This window comes from Lates calcarifer, linkage group LG16_LG22, assembly GCF_001640805.2.
Source record: "Lates calcarifer isolate ASB-BC8 linkage group LG16_LG22, TLL_Latcal_v3, whole genome shotgun sequence".
Classification (NCBI taxonomy): Eukaryota; Metazoa; Chordata; class Actinopteri; family Centropomidae; genus Lates; species Lates calcarifer.
In genome coordinates, this window is record NC_066848.1 from 18,272,087 (window position 1) to 18,289,694 (window position 17,608).

The window sequence follows — 17,608 nt, forward strand, 5'->3', positions numbered from 1 at the left end:
AACCCACCATAGTGCAGATATTGCACTTAACAGGCCCATGCATAAAATGACTTTGAAAAAATCCAAAATAAACTGAAGAAATTTGAATTTTAAATTTGAAAACATTTCAGAAATGTGATTACAACAAAGACTGCAAATATGCATTTTGCACGAATATGCAAATAGTGTAAATTCCTATAAAATTTTGAATTGAATTGCACATGACTGATAGTTGCATAGCTGAGCTGATACTCAGGGTCAATTGCTAAGTGTTGATAGAAATGTTAATAAAAGTCAGTTTTTATAGTCTGTGAGATGGTGTTGAAGACTGTGTGGAGGTTTCTGCTTGACTCCCCTCATTTCACATGGCAGCTTAATTTCACATATTTATTATTTTTTTTTAGCAGCAGTTCTATAGTACTTTTAATATGTGGTAATTCATAATATCCAATAGAGGGCGGTATTGTAATAATATTGACAGCAGTAGCCAAAAAAAAAGGAAATAAAGAAGAAGAGGTCAGCTGATTTCAAGCTAGTTAATGAAGCAGCAACCAACAACTAGAAAGCAGCAGTATTATCTACTGGACAAATTAAATAACTAATGAATGAATAAGATTCTATCTATTCTATCTGCCTCTCTGTAACAACATGAAAGGTTTATACTGCCGTGCTGGTGTGAATGATGCTGAGCCCAAGTTCGTTATCCAGGAAACGGTGAGTTTTTGTGTTTTTATTTACACGCTGGCTGAACGATGTATTATAATTAGCCACATATAACGACGTTAGACACTAAAACACCAGAACCGAATAGGGAAATGAAAATTGCTAATTTAATCTGCATGTGTTAAACCCTCTTTATGTACAAACTATGGCTCCACCTGCAGACACATCACTGCTGCTGATCAGTGGGTAGCAGAGATGAAATTTGTCCCAAGATGACTGACTGCTGACTCCAGGCATCCGTAATGTCTGCCTTACAGTCTGTTTTTGTATTTGTCTTATTAAAGAGACTGTGTGTTTGACTTTTGCCTGTGCAGCTGATGTTGACCTGTCTGACTGCCTGTATCTCCCTGGCTTCACTGTATTATGGTTTGACAGTACATCTCTGTGTGACAGTTAGTGTCTTATTCTTGTTTCTCTCCAGAGTCTTCCAGAGGTGTTAGGCAGCCATCAGGTCAGAGTTCAGGTAAAGGCATGTGGACTCAGCCCACTGGACCTCAAGGTACTTAGATCAAGTTCAGATTTATGTGTGCATGTCTGTAAGGGTTAATCCTGCAATCTAAGACAAAAATGTTGCTGTCCTTTTTATCTTATATTGAGGAGACATTTATTAATCAGTCAATCAACTCATACACATGATGATCCTAGCAGTAGATAGTTAAAGACAAGGTAATATAGTAAAAGCGTACTCCAAGTTAATTGTTGCAATTACAGATGTAGTTCTTGGTAATTATATTTTAAAATAACCTAAAAAAGTATGATGCTCCAGATGTAACTCTTAGGTTCTCTAATGGTTGAAATACTTTTGAAAATCTTTATATTTGATCATTTGTGTAGTCCATACAGTACAGTATGTTGTATGTGTCCATACATCCAGCCTCAGGCCTACAGAGTCAATGATCTGTTGTAACATTACATAATATACCCACTGCTTAGATCTGAAAGGCTGTTTGGAACAGTAGTTACATTGTGTCAGTATTGTTTTTTTCTTCTTTTCTGCCAATAATGGTGGCTGAATAGACTTTAAATCATTTGGTTAAATACATACACCACTTGTATGACTGTAGTGATCACTGCTGACTCCACTCCTCTGTGCTCATCCGTCCTGTCCTCCAGTTGCTCAGTGATGTAGGGATCCAGAAAGATTTAATTCCTGTTGGCAGAGAGGTGGCTGGCGTCGTCCTGCAAGGTCAGAAACACACACAGCCACCCTTTTACACTCATGTTACATGATGGTTCAAAAGGAATCCACGTGGTTGATAGTGAGTGTCCCTACAGACCTCTGTCAGCTGTGGGTTAACTGGTGTGGTTTTTTTTTTTTTTCTTCAGTGGGCCCCAAAGTCTCCTTTTTCCAGCCCGAGGACGAGGTTGTAGGTAAGAAACATTTATCTTTTACTAATATCTGATAACAAATAATTTACAATAACTACAGCTTGGTGATGACTGATTAATATTACTTATTGCCTCTTCAGATAATTGTATTTTGAAAATGTTTTCAAATTCTAGATTTTGTGATTCATGGCTTTCATGTCTAAACTAATGAATTAACTTTAAAAATCTGTCACATTGTTAGATCTTATTCTAGTAAAACTAATAAACATGGTTTTGAATATTTTACATTGTAACATATTAATATTAATATTGCCATATTAAAGGTGTCCATATTTCCCATACTCAGTACCCAGACATTATCACATCCTCTTTCCCTTTCCAGGTATTCTTCCCCTGGACTCTCCCTGCTCTGGACTCTGTGATGTCATTGACATAGATGAACATTATTTAGGTATCATACTGCACACACACACATACGCAATGTTTTTTTGGTCCTCGAATGAGGAAGCAGCCCGAAGAAATCTACTCTCCCACTAATCAGACCTATTGAATTTTACTGTACTCTCTTTTCACCTTGATGCCTCAACTTTACAAAATCCTACTATATTGTCTGTGAAATAGATCAGCTCACAAAAAAGGCAGTGGAGCTCACTCTTATCTAAAAGGTCAAGATTCTTAGCTGCTCCACTTTGCCCTATAGAAAATATCACAGGTGCAGTGGTTTTCTCAAGGGGCTTTTTCCACCTTTCATCTGCACCTTGCATACTTCAAAATCTAAGATAAAACCATGCTGGGAGTTTGACAGCAGCAATATAGTGTAAAAGAACACACATCGCCTCTTTTATTTTTCATTTCTGTCTGGAGAAGATATTATTACACTGTCCTTTCAAGTGATTGAAAGATCATTTGATACACCATCATGAAACAGATTTTTCAGGTTGTTTCTCACATATCAGTCAACTGTCTTAAAACTGGAAGTTGTGATGTCATCAGGCCATAATGAAATCCCACTAAACCTACTAAACGTATCTGTGTGTTTTTGTTTCTGTACTCCAGTTCAGAAGCCAGAGAAGCTCAGCTCAGTGTGTGTTGCAGCAGCGCTGCGCGATGGCCTCTCTGCTTACAGTGCTCTACACACACATGCTCGCATGGCAGCCGGGCACACACTACTGGTCATGGACGGAGCCAGCGTACGTAAAACAAACGAGTTAGATGTCGTGGTAACTTAAACGTAAATCATCCAGGACTGCATCAGCAGACATTTGGTGCATGATATGGTTGCGTGTCCTCTTCTCCCCATGTTTTCTTCTTTTAAAAACTTAAATAACATGCCAAAAAACTTTCAGTGTGTGTGCATCTGTAATGATCCCATCCCCTCTCCCTCCTCAGTCTTTTGGCCTTATGTGCATCCAGCTAGCCTGTTACCACGGAGTGAAGGTTCTGACGACGTCACATTCACAGCAAAAACACACATTCCTGGAGCAGCTTCGGCCTAGCGTAGGTCTGTACAGGGCATTGTTGTGATGTTGTGGTAGTACACGTGTACAGACATTCTTACAATGCTTACCAGTGTCTGAAATTTAAAGCTTTAAACCCAATCTCCACTAAGTGTCTGTGAAATGTTTCAAATTTGTGTTTTCTACAAAATCACAGCAGTTAAATTCAGAATGGAGTACAGCACTTTCCTGATCATTTAATGCACTTTTGCTCCACTTTCAACCTTTTTCTCTTTTACTCCTTTTCCTTTCTCTCTCCTGGTCTTCATACTTTCCTCAGGTGTTCAGGATCCTTTAGTAGGTGAGATCCTTTCTTTCCATCCTTCTGACTAACTGACTTGCTTCCTTGCTGGATTTCATCATCTCAGTGAATTTCAGTTGTATTATTTTTGTGAATACTTTTTACATATTTCTTCCAGAACTTATATCACTGTAACTCAATCTAACCTAAAGATTAGATCTGCTTAGTTTATTACTTCAAGTAAATTATGTAAAAGGGAGCCTGCTGCCACCATGTGGATAACATTAAAAACGGCAAACACTGCAACTTAAATGACCTTCAGATGATAGATTTCTTGTGAAGAGAATTGTCAAGTTATTCAGTTTTGAATGTATTATGAACTAGAGTGACTCGTGACATGCGGCTGTGTCTTTGTGTATGAAGCCAGGGTTATTCCAGTCTATAACGGCTCGTCAGACCTGCTGCCGCTGATTTTGGAGGAGACAGGAGGACTGGGTGTGGATATAGTTATAGACTCAGGAGGTAAAAACACTTATTTACTCTTAACACTGGTGAATATGTGTAGAATCGTAAAACACCAAACCTGTCAGAGTGCCCTCTCAGGCTCCTGAAAATTCTTCGACTATATGACCTTCAGCTTAACATCCTAACACCAGAGCATTTCACTGTGTGTTTGTATGCGTAGTTCGTCTGCAGGAGGAGGAGGAATCAGAGGAGATGAAGCTACTCCCACATAAACATGACATCATCAGTGTGCTGGGAGTCGGGGGGCACTGGGTCACATCCCACCAAGACCTGCAGGTGAGTCAGCACCAAACATAAGAGCTGCATCTTAACAGTGATTACTTCATGGTGATTATTCTATAATCTGTGTCCAAAACCTCCTGTTAAAAAGATAAAAAAGAGTAAATGCTACAGCTTAAATTTATTCCCAACCAAACAGTATCTTCCTGAACAAATGAGCATTATTGTCATGTTTCTGTAATGCTCAATTCAGAGGATCACTTTAAAAGTTAGGGTATACCTGGTCAGTCGAAATGTCTCCAACAACAATTATATCACCTCTCCGTGTCTTTGTGTTTTTACAGTTGGATCCTCCAGATTGCAGATTATTGTTTTTAAAATCAGCCTCCGTCTCCTTCCTCAATCCTGAAATCTGGACAGCTTCATCAGCTCAGCAAGGAAGATACCTCCGTATCCTGTGCTCACAGTGTGAATTCTAAAACCTGTGCACATGACAAGGCACATACACTGTCTCCAATAAGGTCTTTTATGAGTCTTTAACAGCCTTTTACAGATATTCTAAAGGACATTGTGGAGAAGATGTCAGCTGGGGTACTCAGGTAACTAAAAACCCACCACTATCATTCTGTGGGGTTGTAAGGTCAGTCATTTTAAAGCCTCAGTGGGTAAGATTTACTGTGTAGAGTAAACACTATACTTTGTGTGTCACAACCCTTCTGTCTTTTCTCTATCATCTGCAAGTTATTAAGGTTTTGAGACACAGCTCACAGTTGAGTTGTATACGTGTCACTGCAGACATTTTTACTAGTCATTGTCACCTTACTTCTCACCAAAACTGCAAACACAATATCATGATTTATAGCACACTTTTTTCCAAGATCCTCACACTACAATCTAACCTAATCAAATCCAATCTGTCTGTCTGGTTCCAATCTGTCTCTCCAGACCTCAGCCTGAGGAGGCGTACCCTCTTTACGAAGCCACAGTTGCCATGGAGACAGTCCAGCGTCACCAGAAGAAAAAAGCTGTTGTTCAACTCTGACCAAAATAATCACATTCTGCTGGGCTATAAGACAACACAGCCCCACAGTTCAACAGAATCAGTTCTTTCTGCAGTTAAACTGTTAAATGTAGCGAGTGAACAATTACGGTCATTATTTTTACTTAGACTGAAACCTATCACAACACTGTGGACCTGTTTGACTTTGAGCTGCAGGATATACAGACAAATACAGACACCTTTGGCCACATTCAGACTCAAAATTTTACATCTAGCCCCTGAATGTATGTATTTCCATGTGAGATTACAACAGCAAATTCTGCTAATGGAATTAACGTAATTAAATAAATCAGAGTTTTATGTTTTGCTTCTAAGTTGCCAAATTGCAACATAAACAGGAGCTGCAATTTATGTCGCTGTCAGTATGTAAAATGTTAAGTTTCAGCTTCTGAACTTTGTAATTACTTGAACAAAATCAAATTATTGGATGTCATAAGAAAATCTTTTTTTATTAACACTGTATGGTGCCATTTAATCAGAAAATAAATAAATAAAGCAACATGGCTGTGAGCTGAAAATCTCTCTATTTAAGAGGCAGATCTATCCTTTTGGATAGATCTGCCTCTGTTGTTTTCCTCTTTTCCCTGTTTCCTCACAATTCTGTCTCATGAGTCCAGAAGGGTACAAGAGTTACTTCAGTGAACTGTATCTGTGACCTTTATCTGGCTCAATATGATGGTGGTAATAAGAGCCTCACTATCTTGCTTAGGGTCATTGTAACAGGGCAAATGCTATTTCAGCATACCTGGAATCAAGCCTGGTTACAGCACATCAGGCAATCCTGCTGCCTTTGTCCACCATGCTGGTCAGCATGCAGAAAAAGAACATGGAGACTGTCCATAACCTTGCTTCTTGTAGTAACTGGCAGGCCAGAGCACCAATCAGATGTCAGCTTACAGCATCAACATCAGGTTGGCATGACAACAGTTTGTTTGGTTGTCTCATCATGCCTTGCAGCACCTCGAGACAGCGTCCCAGGATGCACTTCTCCTCTTGTCGCAGTGACCTCACCACGTCCAGCTGTTCCCTGACTGACTGGTCACACTGCTGCAGGAGGTTGGAGATCTAAACACACACACAGCACATTCTAAAAACCAGATAATGTTTTGCATTACTGAAAAATAGCTTGATCCATGGTGGAGTATGTGTGCGTGTACACACACCTTATCCAGGGCTGTGTGTGTGTCTTGTAGCAGTCGCTGACAGAGAGTCTTAGCTGTGTGAACGCTCCACTCCTCCCTCTCTTCGCACACCGCCTGGCCAAGCAACACTGCCTTCCACTGGTGACTACAGAAATATACATGTACATATTCAGAGCAGAATAAGCATGCAGACCTTACCTTATATGTAATGCAGTTTTGCATGCCTGTGTGTGTGTGTGTGTGTGTGTGTGTGAAGACTTACTACAGTGTTTGTGGCATGGACAACAGTCTAAGAGCCGTCATGAGCCTCCAACTGGGGCCTTCACCGGATACAGTGAGATTACTGAAAGGGAGGAAGAACAATGTTGATGTTTGAATGGTATTATGCATCAAATTTTATATTTATTTTACTTCTATTTACACTGAGAAAAAACATTTTTCCAAAAATAGTTGGAATGTTCCTTTATTCTTAACACGATTCTTCTGTAGCAGTACACTAATAATAATATTATCTACTGTCATGGATTGTGTATAAAAAGAACAATAGACATGAAAAAGGACTTACTGAAGGAGACTGTTCTCTTTGAGGAACTTCATTTTTTGAACCAAACTCCTGTCGCCTCTTAAAACATCACAAAGGATATCTAAGGGAAGGGAGTCAAATGTACAGATACACACTTAAAAACTAAAAACGACGTTTTACCACTGTTTCTGCTTTTCCAACTGTAGTTTACCTGCATCAACATAGACCACACTGTGGGGGTTGCCAGGGGCAACAAAGCCGTATTCTAACAACAGGCGCTGGTTATCATGGGAACCGTAGTTTATGAAGGCCTGCTGGTAGCGCAGTGTCCCGGAAACGCTCCTGATTTCATAACATCTCGTCACATCATTGAAACTTGCTTTTACCTGGAATGAACATATTTTGATTGTACTGGTGAAAAATTCAACTCAGGAAGCAGAGCATGTCATGTACAGTATATGTGTATATGACGGAAATTCAATATTCAACATCTACAGGATCTACTGAGAGCTTTTACATTCAGTTAGGTGTATGTGTACCTGCACATCAGGCTGGTGGTTAAGCAGGTCCAGGAAAGGAGCCAATGCATACACATCCTGTCCAGACAAGAAGCTGTTGGGTGGGTGCGACATGAAGACAGAGCGTGTGTTGACACTACACCACGCCCACCTGGAGGAAGATGAGGAGTAACAGCTTAATAACCTGACAGACAAACAGTCCAACAAGTCTTAGTCTTGAAGCGTAGTCATAAATCATTTTCATAAGTCATAAGTCATTTTTTGCTTTCTGGAAAATGTATTTGACTGGCACGTGTGTGTGTATATCTGTGCATACCTCAAAGCCTCATATGTTAAGACGTCCTCCACAGGCTGACTCAGGATCGGCTGCAGGGACCTAGATCAAAAATAAATCACTTACAGCTTGGTACATTTTTGACACTGTTCAAATAAGGGAGAAAAACATCACATGTTTTGAGATGTGTACAGATACCTATTGCATTTATTGTATGGATTTGATGTTATTATGATGTCACCTTGGCTCCTGGACTCCTAAAGACAGCAGTGATGGATTTAATTATGTTTTGCTGATAATAATAATAATAATAATAATAATAATAATAATAATTTACATGCGCCTTTCTGGACACTGTACAATATACAATGATCAATAAAACAACAATGGATAAAATCAACAAACAATTTAAAAAATGAAGTTGCAGTAGGAATGGTTACAGTGAATGGGCTGTCTTAAACAGATGAGTTTTGAGTCTGGATTTGAAAACAGGAAGAGAGTCAGTGTTTCGGAAGACTGGTAGCAGAGTGTTCCAGAGCTACACCATGGGGAGCAGAGCGGCTCAAAGCTCTGCTCCCCATGGTGCTGAAGCGGGCAGGAGGCACAATGAGGTGGATGGAGGAGGAAGATCTGAGGGAGCAGGATGGGGTGGCGAGGTGTAGGAGGTCAGACAGATATGGAGGGGCAAGGTTGTAGATGGCCTTGAAGGTTAACAGGAGGAGTTTGAATTCAATTCGTTGTTTAACTGGGAGCCAGTTGCTGAAGAATGGGGGTGATGTAATGGTGTGAGGGGGTTGTGGTGATAATGAGAGCGGCAGAATTTTGGCCCAGTTGAAGCTTATGGAGGGACTTTTCAGGGAGGCCAAAGAACAGATATGTTACCTGGGGTCAAAGAAATTTAACTAACATTTCTAGCACTTCCATATTGAAATAAAGGGGGGAAATGTTGCAAAACAGTTTCAAAGAATATAGAAGACTATAATTTAAATACCACAGATACTACTCATACACTGTTATAATTGAATTTTATCAGCAAAGATTCAGTGTGGCAGTAAACTCTGGCTTAATTAATTAAGTCTAGTCTAAACATGCCCTTACACATAACCTGAATAACATGCTTCAGCGACCCGGGTGCCGGACTCACCTCAAAAAGTCCTGATTGGAGGAATGGATTTCCCGTACCGCCACCCTCTGTTCTAAGGCCCGCCTCCGCACGCTGGTAGGCAGAACAGCCATGACATCGTCTGTGAAATAGGCAGGGCAGGTGTAAGTGGCGGGCAGCACGTTGATGTAGGGGAACCAGTCGGAGGTCTCTCCTCGGTCCCGCTCACACACCAGGAACACACAGAGCACCAACAGGGGAGAGAGGCGGCATTTCCAGCTGCAGAAAGAGAAATAATGACAGTTTGGTTCATTCTCATTCTACCCTCTACGCCCTCACAACCACACACTCCACCTCCAGCCAAGTAGAAGTGAACTATAAAACCCTCTGACATAAAGTCTGAACCTACCAGACTCCACCAGATTTCATTTAAAATCCAACATGCCAGAGAACGGAGGATTTGATTGAACAGTTATTATTGGGCCACAGAAAAGATCATATTTAAATCACAATATTTTAGATTTTTCACTACTGCGTAAAGGTATGTTTCAGTGTTTACCTCTTGATATACTGTCCTAGGTAGCTGTTCAGAACAGTTGAGGTTGTGAGGAGACAGGACTCTGGCAGAGAAATTACCAGCTGGCCAGGCTGACAGAAGAAGAGTCAGACAAAGAAATTTAAACACTCCACCACTGTTATTCACACTATCACAGAGCATCACTTTCTACTGAAGCACAACACTTGATCAAGGACAGATTATTAATATCTGCAGGAAGCATCCAACATCAAAACTGTCTGGGTTGGTGACAAACTCACTACTCGACCCTCTTCTAGAAAAGATCTGAATCAGATAAGCTTGAATGATATTCCTTTTTAAGTAACTTGGTACTTAACTTAATAAACATAATCACAGCATCCATGACTGTAAATGGGTGGAAAAATGAGGCACTGTACTTTTCCTTGTCACTAAATTTTTGTTTTCATGTAAGAGGCAACAAGAACTCTTTCTTCAAAACCAAAAGGAAAAACAGCAAAATAAACACATATAGATGTATGTAGGTATGAAAACATGTGTCTGTAAAAATTAAAACAAAGTATAAACATATTTTTTGTTGTTTGGTTGGCTGGTTCTCTATGACACTACATTAATTACTAGGCAAGCTGTAGTTTATTTAAACAAATACATTGGTTCACACTGGCTTACCTTTATAGTTTTAAGAGTCTGCAGTCCTCTGCCTGTGTCTGCATGGAGAGGAACAGGATACACATTAATCATTTAATCTACTGTATTTAATCAAGTTAAATTTAAGACCTTTTTAATAAAACATAGCATGAAATTTAATACCTTTTTCATGTTCATACTGGTCAAAGAATGATGGAAAACAATTACGCTTTCATGAATATAATGACATTTATTCATATTTTGTCAATACTTCCCAGCTGTATATAGCAATAATTCCTTGTAACATGATAAATCAATGGAGCCATGTATGGATTACTAAACAGGATTACAGGGACTATAGGAGCCCAAGGGGACACCACACAGACAGGCAAAACTTTCCCAGAGAGATGCGAAATGACTACAAATGAAGTGGCTACATCTCTTTCAGTCTGAGAGTCTTATGTAAGGGGGGTGTCTGCATTTTACTTGCCTGAGTCCATGGGCCCATTGTCTCATAATTCCTTCGTGCCTGGACTCAGATAGGCCACATTCAAGACCTTTTATTACCTTATAATACCTATTTTTCAGGAGACTGGATTCAATGCCTTTTAAAAGAACTGCAGATACCCTGTTAAAATTCTGCACCTCCACCGAGGAGTTTATGCAATATTTCAAACAACTGCTGTCACAGCTCCTGATGGTGTCAAATGCTGCTGATGAAATGCCTCATCAAACAGCTGACATCTAACAAGTAAACAAACCTTTTGAGGTTATATAACACTCCTGAGGACATGTAGGACAAAGTAGGACACCAGAGTCGTACCAGTAAAGAGGGCTGGCTGCAGGAGAGTTGAGGTGAATCCTCGTCGGTGTAGAAACTTCATCAGCCTCACATACTGCAGCTGGTGACACAGAGAGACTGAAGAAACACAGAGACAGACTGGTGATGGAGGAGAGTAGGAGGGAGACCAGAAACAGGGGTGAAATGTTTTTAGAAAGTAAAAATACACCAGTAAACTTGTGTATACCTGACTGGACAGTGCTTTCACATTTCTGCCTCCTCTTCCTCGCAGCTCGTCCAGCTCGATGACTGCGACCCTTCATGACCCCACCTGAACCTGAGACCCCCACCCCACGGTGGACAAACACACAGATACACAGACACAATAAACACACTTTAACATGGCCAAAAGTCCAACATACAAACCACATGGCATCACAACTTCTCTACAACATTTGGTGACTTTCTGAAGTTACAGAGCTGAAATTAATACTTAAATATCTTCAGATCATTGTCGGCAAACTGTCACAACCAAAAAAATCACCAAATGAAAGGCCCTGTCTTGTACAAAAAAGACCCTACACTCTTCTCACACTCATTTGCTTACAAGAGTCCTGCAATCAATGATCAGTACAGCATACACAAAAGTGGAAGTGGAAGTAGGAAAGCAATACTGTTTTTGGCCTGGGACTTGTAAGGTTTTTATGGGTTAAAACATGCCAACACTGATCTCACAGTAACTGCCATGTCCTCTATGGGACATGGAGCCACACCTTTTAGAATAGATTTTGAACCACTGAGTAAATTATTTCTACTAATAACTCTTAATAAATATAGATGTGTACTAGCAGTGCTTAGACCCAATATAAAAGGCTGAGCCCTGTACACTTTTTAGAATAGATTTTGAACCACCTACAACCTATTTATTTTAAAGTACTCCTCAATAGCTAATGTAAGGTTTCAGTCAGACAGTAGAGGTATGTAACAGATGGTCCCTAACTAAGTGTGATCATGTGCGGGACCTGTTATCATTTGCAGACGGTGAATGTCCATTGAATAACAAACTTAATCATCTTAATTCTTACCTGGTGCATTAACCAAAACCTGGCTCCCCTGTACACTGTGTTAAACATCCAAAACACTGCCATCACACACCGCACTGACAGCGGCACCAAAGTCTATTTATCAATGTGGTTACTATGTGATAGAGTTGAAATCTTAGTACAATACCTAGATAATATTCTCGTCTGTGTTAAATCTTCTGCACGGCGGGACCACGAATACTTCCCAAACCCACGTGGTCAGTGTGTTTATTTCCGGGTACGCGCAATAAAACTGCGCAGAACTCCCTCCAGTTGTCCCATTTCATACCTCTCACTGTCCCGCAGCGCCTCGGTCCTCTCTGCAGCCTCACCACCACAGCTTCACCCAGCTCCACAACACCAGATCACAGTAAGTAAAAAGCCTCCGTTTTACCTCCGAGTTATTTAAATATCAGGCTGCTGATGTAAAAACTGTGACGTTTTTTGCTCTAGAAATGGGTCTGCAGAGTGGAAAACGCTCCTATCAGCCAGCCAGCGTTATGTAACAAAGCAAGTGAAATCAGGCGAGAGGTCCTCACTTGAAGCTAAAATGCGTGACTCAACAGGCGACTTCTGAACCCCTTTGCCTCGACGTGCGCGATATAATTAAATGTACTTTCACATCCCCATTTACAGTAATAAATCCTGCATAAATCCTTGCTCAACCTGTTCTCATAGAAGATAATATTAGGACGAAAGGTCATAGCATGACGTGGTGTGACTGTGCACTTATTTTTGCTTTTAAGTTCATTTTACGTTGAAAAAATCGTTGGTTTTAAGCCCACCTATGTTAACATCATGCTGTTTTGACATTAAATTCATTGAGATATGAGATATTATGCTTCCACTTTTAATGTCTAAATTATAGTTAGGTTAGATTTCCCCAGTTTTCTAAGATCACAATCAGACTTTATTGCCAAGTAAGTTTGCACATACAAGGAATTTGTCTTGGTATCGGTGCTAAAGGACAGTTATGATAAAATAAAAAATAAAAAGAGCAAAAAGCAAAAACTATATTTACAAGGAGCATAAATATACAGAATTAAAATGTAAAAGTGTAGAATGCAAATGTTTGAAGGTGGCAGTGATTGTCCGGAGAGATGTGCGTTAATGTAACGCATAGATGATAAGATCATTGAATTTCTCACTGCTCACTCCCTGACACTGTCACCATGACTCAGCAAATCTGAACTCTTCTCAATCTCCCCTCATACATGGTTGATAACAAAACTGACTCGGAGTTTATTTGGATAAAGCATGGCATCTGTTTAATCTATATCTAGTGCTGTTAATGAGTATGCAATATGTGAGTCCATAAACTCTCTCTCTTTGTGAACAGACATGTCCACCAAGGTTGCCATAGTAACGGGCAGTAACAAGGGCATCGGCCTGGCCATCGTCCGAGCCCTCTGCAAGCAGTTCCAAGGAGACGTTTACCTGACCGCCCGAGATGTGTAGGTAACTCACCTGGTCACAGCTGGACCAGGCTCAGTGTGCTTTATTTGACTTTTACATTACAACCAAAGGTTATTCCAGAAAACAAGTTCAACAAAGTAAAAACTTAACCCTGTAAAACTAGAGTGCATGTGTGGTGAATGAAATAAGGCTGTTGCCAGTGGAGCTCCTATACTACGATTCAGCGTGGCAAATAAAGAGCAGTAATCCAGCAGAGCCAGAAAAATCCATGTGTGACACTGCACATTTATTTACAGAACAGCAACAGTGCAAGAGCCTGATTTAGCAAGTCAAGTATTTGAATATAAGGGCAGAGGGAACTTTATCTTATCTATTTATTTGCTGTAGCAATTCAATCTTTCAGACATTTAGACAGTTTTTTAAATAAAAGCCTGCTGTAAGGCTGTCTTGTCATAAGCATCCTTAAAAACAAACCTATAGAAAGTGACAAAATTACAAATGGCAGCTGTTTACTGTTGTATAACTTAAAGACCAAAAGCTGAGTCCTTTCCAGGCTTCTAGGCAGTGATGGAATGTAACTAAGTACATTTACTCAAGTACTGTACAAATTTGAGGGTCTTGTACTTTATATAAATACTTTCATTTCATGCCACTTTTTACCTGCCAGCAATATAATCAGATGATAATAGTATAACACACCCAATGCTTTAATAAGATTTTACAAATAACACTTATGCACACAAGTAATATTTTCAACTCAGGACATGTTATGAAGTATTTAACAGTGTGGCATTGCCTCCTTTATTCAGCCCATTTGTTTAAGGTGTCGGCACTGGATCTGTTTCTTAAAAGAAGTCTTTGCTCTTGTTGCAGAGGCCGCGGTCAGGCAGCAGTGGAGTCTCTGGCCTCAGAGGGACTGAAGCCCATGTTTCATCAGCTGGACATCAACGACCTGAACAGCATCACCGCCGCTGCTGCTTACTTCAAAGAGAAGTATGGAGGAGTGGACGTGCTCGTCAATAATGCTGCGATAGCATTCAAAGGTAGGACTTGAATGATATATTCATTCACATGCTGTATATTATACTACACTAGAGCCATACATGCAAGAATGTTAAAGCATGCTGACATTACTACTGTGACTGTGACTCAGCAGCATCAGTCTTCAGTCTTATACCAGTATTAGCATTCAGAACATACAGTACAATTTGACCCATAAAATGCCACCAAACCATTAAACTAAATAAAGAGGATTTAGATCTACTTAATAATTTCCATTAACTGTGTTAAGAAGGGAAAAGGCTAATCACAGATCACCACAAATGCATGTGTTTGCTCCAACCATGTAAACTCTCTCACTCTTGCTCTCTTCAGTGGCAGACACAACTCCTTTTGCAGTCCAGGCAGAGGTGACCCTTAAGACAAACTTCTTCGCCACCAGAGACATGTTGACTCACTTCCTGCCGCTCATCAAAGCGGGAGGTAAGGACACAACTAGACCAAGTCTACTGTCTGCCTCCTTGCAGCTCAGCGCGCAGCCTACTTTACAGTTTTTAATAAATGCCTTATTGACTGAGAATATGAACTGTAAACAGAAGTATAGACTATACAGATGTTTGTAATAACATTTTCTGCCTTAAATAATGTCTGCAGGTATCCTTTGTCCATAGTTTGACATGGTAAGAGAGAGATGGAGACTCACAAAGAGGTTTGGTGAGCAGTTAACAGCTTCAAACATCTGCTGTGTGTATTTTAGGTCGCGTGGTGAACGTCTCCAGCTTTGTCAGCTCCCGCACTCTGAACCAGTGCAGCCCGGCCCTGCAGCAGCGTTTCCGCAGCGAGGACATCACAGAGGACGAGCTGGTGGGACTGATGCAGCAGTTCGTCGACAAGACCAAGACGGGCGAGCACAAGCAGGCCGGCTGGCCGGAAACCGCGTATGGAGTGTCCAAAACTGGGCTGACGGTATGATCGATCAGCCTATCTGCAGAATTTTAAGAGGTCGTCTCACTCGTTGAGGTCTTAAAAGTCAGATGGGATAGATTAATATCCACCTCTGCGCTCACTAGTCTAAACCACAGCCCCAAATTTTTCTTTAATGCTACATTTCCTTTCATAGAAACCTTGGATTATACATATGTGTATCTGTGTGTGTTTCTAGACCCTGTCCATGATCCTGGCTCGTCGTCTGTCCAAGGAGAGACCGAGTGACGGGGTAATCACTGAAATATAACAATGTTTAATCAAACAACAAACAAAAACTAACATATATTATACCAGCTTGTTTTAACAGATGAAAAGAAATAATGTTAAATGGGACTTTATATGCTCATTATGATATGTTATATATGATGACTTCATAATTACAAATTAAGGACAGTGTCCTTGTGAGCTTTTATTCTTTGTCACTTTAATGTATTTGTGGACTGTGTGGACTCACTGCTGCCTTAAAATTTTGATTCATTGATTGCAATTATTTTTACAGATCTTGCTGAACGCTTGCTGTCCAGGATGGGTGCGCACCGACATGGCTGGTCCCAAAGCCCCCAAGTCACCAGAAGAGGGTGCTGTCACTCCAGTCTACTTGGCCCTGCTGCCGCCCGGAGCAACAGAGCCTCACGGAAGATTTGTCTCCGAAAAAGAGGTTCAGCAGTGGTGAAAGGGTTAAAGGGGGTGTGTGTGTATGTGTGTGTGTGAGTAAATGAACGAGTGTTAGCGTTTCAATTAAAACTCTGATTTGCCCAAAACTTCCATACAGAATTGTTGTAATTTTCTTTTCAAATAGAAGTCTGTCTACCATTTCTACCATGTCAGACAATCACACATCACACAATCTGGACTATGACTACATTTAAAGGATTACAGTAACACACATCAGGTATATGAATTTTAACCAAATGGTTATGTATGTAAATCCTTAACCCCATAACCAAAAATACTCACATTATTCTAGGGAACCCTGCTGTGTGTGTATGTGTGTGTCTGCAACAATAATCATGCATTACTCTGTGTAAATGCTGGCTAATTACTGGTGCTTTTGATAGAACTCCATTTTTGCTTTGTTTCACTTTGCCTTGAAACATTTTTATATTTTTTACATGAAAATTTGCCTTAAATGGATGAAACTTAAAATGAAATCAAAGAAAATAAAATTTCTTTTCTTGCAAAAATACTTTTCTACAATACAGTGCTTTTTCATTAAAACATTTCACTGCTTTCGAGTCAAAAAAATAAATGAACTTCAAAATCATACCAATACCATGACTTAATGCTGAAAGGACAGTACACAAATACTGAATGGGCCAAAATTATTATCTAAATATGCATTGTAAAATTACATTGTACATATAAAATCATAGATAAACAGCATCAAGAAGCTCATCCAGAGAGCACATTGTAGCTGCTGGGATGGCACTCTGGGGTAAAGCATCAGGGGAAAGTCAAACACAAATCAGTCTCCACACTCTGGTTATTCTCTGAAGGAGTTATCCAACCTTTTCCTCACACACTTGGATGAAGACCTTTGTGGTTCACTGAGTGTTAAATTACAAAAACCTCCAAGCCTTGACAACACAGTTAGATGTAATTTTTGGTTAAAGAAACCAATGGGAGGAGGGGCGGGGTCAAATCTTCCATACAAAATAGATTTATTTATCTAAAAAGAGATATATCCACCATATGTATTGAAAAATAAAATGATGCCAGCATTGCACCACCTGGAAAAACTCTTGTGGTTACATTAACACGCATTAGCTGCATAAACCCAACACAAACTCAAGTTCATGAGGTTTTCAGAGTTCAGCTGTTGATGGACATAAAACCAAAACCATTATTGCTCATATTATTCTAGGGAACACCGTGTGTATTTGTGTGTCTCTGTCTCCTGAGTTAAATCAAACAATAACCAGCCTTTACTCTTCCTGAGTGAAGTGTTAACTGCTAAAAAACTTTTTGTAGCTGGATGAAATGTTCTGACATAAAAATAATTTTCTAAAATACAATGGTTTTCCATTAAGACATCACATTGCTTTTATGT

At 40.0% G+C, this 17,608-nt stretch overlaps 3 protein-coding genes across 6 annotated transcripts; 2 read left to right on the forward strand and 1 right to left on the reverse strand.

Moving 5' to 3' along the window:
* The first annotated feature begins 472 nt into the window (after positions 1 to 472).
* On the forward strand, positions 473 to 6,071 carry cryzl1 (crystallin, zeta (quinone reductase)-like 1). 2 transcript variants are annotated; one of them, XM_018660843.2, is made up of 13 exons: positions 473 to 693; positions 1,124 to 1,201; positions 1,816 to 1,888; positions 2,029 to 2,073; positions 2,414 to 2,482; positions 3,088 to 3,221; positions 3,421 to 3,532; positions 3,808 to 3,828; positions 4,192 to 4,290; positions 4,454 to 4,569; positions 4,857 to 4,962; positions 5,066 to 5,111; positions 5,458 to 6,071. In XM_018660843.2, exons 1-13 carry the CDS (start codon positions 628 to 630, stop codon positions 5,552 to 5,554), a joined length of 1,062 nt encoding a protein of 353 aa, XP_018516359.1. In that variant the 5' UTR covers positions 473 to 627; the 3' UTR covers positions 5,555 to 6,071. The 2 variants fall into 2 exon arrangements, with proteins under 2 accessions (XP_018516359.1, XP_018516360.1); XM_018660844.2 differs by lacking the exon at positions 3,808 to 3,828 and having other exon boundaries at positions 474 to 693.
* On the reverse strand, positions 4,860 to 12,431 carry setd4 (SET domain containing 4). Of its 3 annotated transcripts, none has more exons than XR_001959297.2 (14): positions 12,305 to 12,431; positions 11,322 to 11,411; positions 11,117 to 11,212; positions 10,336 to 10,373; positions 9,691 to 9,779; positions 9,174 to 9,410; positions 8,072 to 8,131; positions 7,777 to 7,906; positions 7,449 to 7,623; positions 7,280 to 7,358; positions 6,977 to 7,057; positions 6,736 to 6,859; positions 6,318 to 6,637; positions 4,860 to 4,994 (listed from the first exon to the last, which is right to left on the reverse strand). XR_001959297.2 is itself a non-coding variant. In XM_018660842.2 (14 exons), exons 3-14 carry the CDS (start codon positions 11,395 to 11,397, stop codon positions 6,461 to 6,463), a joined length of 1,362 nt encoding a protein of 453 aa, XP_018516358.1. In that variant the 5' UTR covers positions 11,398 to 11,411; positions 12,160 to 12,194; positions 12,305 to 12,367; the 3' UTR covers positions 6,001 to 6,460. The 3 variants fall into 3 exon arrangements, 2 of the variants coding, with proteins under 2 accessions (XP_018516358.1, XP_018516356.1); XM_018660842.2 differs by lacking the exon at positions 4,860 to 4,994 and adding an exon at positions 12,160 to 12,194 and having other exon boundaries at positions 6,001 to 6,637; positions 12,305 to 12,367; XM_018660840.2 differs by lacking the exon at positions 4,860 to 4,994 and having other exon boundaries at positions 6,001 to 6,637.
* cbr1 (carbonyl reductase 1) lies at positions 12,405 to 16,744 on the forward strand. The gene is made up of 7 exons (XM_018660846.2): positions 12,405 to 12,526; positions 13,496 to 13,610; positions 14,446 to 14,615; positions 14,947 to 15,054; positions 15,329 to 15,537; positions 15,734 to 15,787; positions 16,058 to 16,744. Exons 2-7 carry the CDS (start codon positions 13,498 to 13,500, stop codon positions 16,229 to 16,231), a joined length of 828 nt encoding a protein of 275 aa, XP_018516362.1. The 5' UTR covers positions 12,405 to 12,526; positions 13,496 to 13,497; the 3' UTR covers positions 16,232 to 16,744.
* Positions 16,745 to 17,608: the final 864 nt, after the last annotated feature.

What these genes read in the sequence shown, in the direction of transcription:
- cryzl1 (XM_018660843.2), top strand. Translation starts at nt 628, where the DNA reads ATGAAAGGTTTATACTGCCGTGCTGGTGTGAATGATGCTGAGCCCAAG. An exon ending in TCAGCCCACTGGACCTCAAG is followed by an intron (nt 1,202 to 1,815) that starts GTACTTAGATCA and finishes CCTGTCCTCCAG; the next exon opens with TTGCTCAGTGATGTAGGGAT. An exon ending in GCCCGAGGACGAGGTTGTAG is followed by an intron (nt 2,074 to 2,413) that starts GTAAGAAACATT and finishes TTCCCTTTCCAG; the next exon opens with GTATTCTTCCCCTGGACTCT.
- setd4 (XM_018660840.2), bottom strand. Translation starts at nt 11,397, where the DNA reads ATGAAGGGTCGCAGTCATCGAGCTGGACGAGCTGCGAGGAAGAGGAGG. An exon ending in TTAACATATGAGGCTTTGAG is followed by an intron (nt 7,907 to 8,071) that starts GTATGCACAGAT and finishes ATCTTCCTCCAG; the next exon opens with GTGGGCGTGGTGTAGTGTCA. An exon ending in AAAGAGAACAGTCTCCTTCA is followed by an intron (nt 7,058 to 7,279) that starts GTAAGTCCTTTT and finishes CCTCCCTTTCAG; the next exon opens with TAATCTCACTGTATCCGGTG.
- cbr1 (XM_018660846.2), top strand. Translation starts at nt 13,498, where the DNA reads ATGTCCACCAAGGTTGCCATAGTAACGGGCAGTAACAAGGGCATCGGC. An exon ending in TGCTGCGATAGCATTCAAAG is followed by an intron (nt 14,616 to 14,946) that starts GTAGGACTTGAA and finishes TGCTCTCTTCAG; the next exon opens with TGGCAGACACAACTCCTTTT. An exon ending in GCCGCTCATCAAAGCGGGAG is followed by an intron (nt 15,055 to 15,328) that starts GTAAGGACACAA and finishes TGTGTATTTTAG; the next exon opens with GTCGCGTGGTGAACGTCTCC.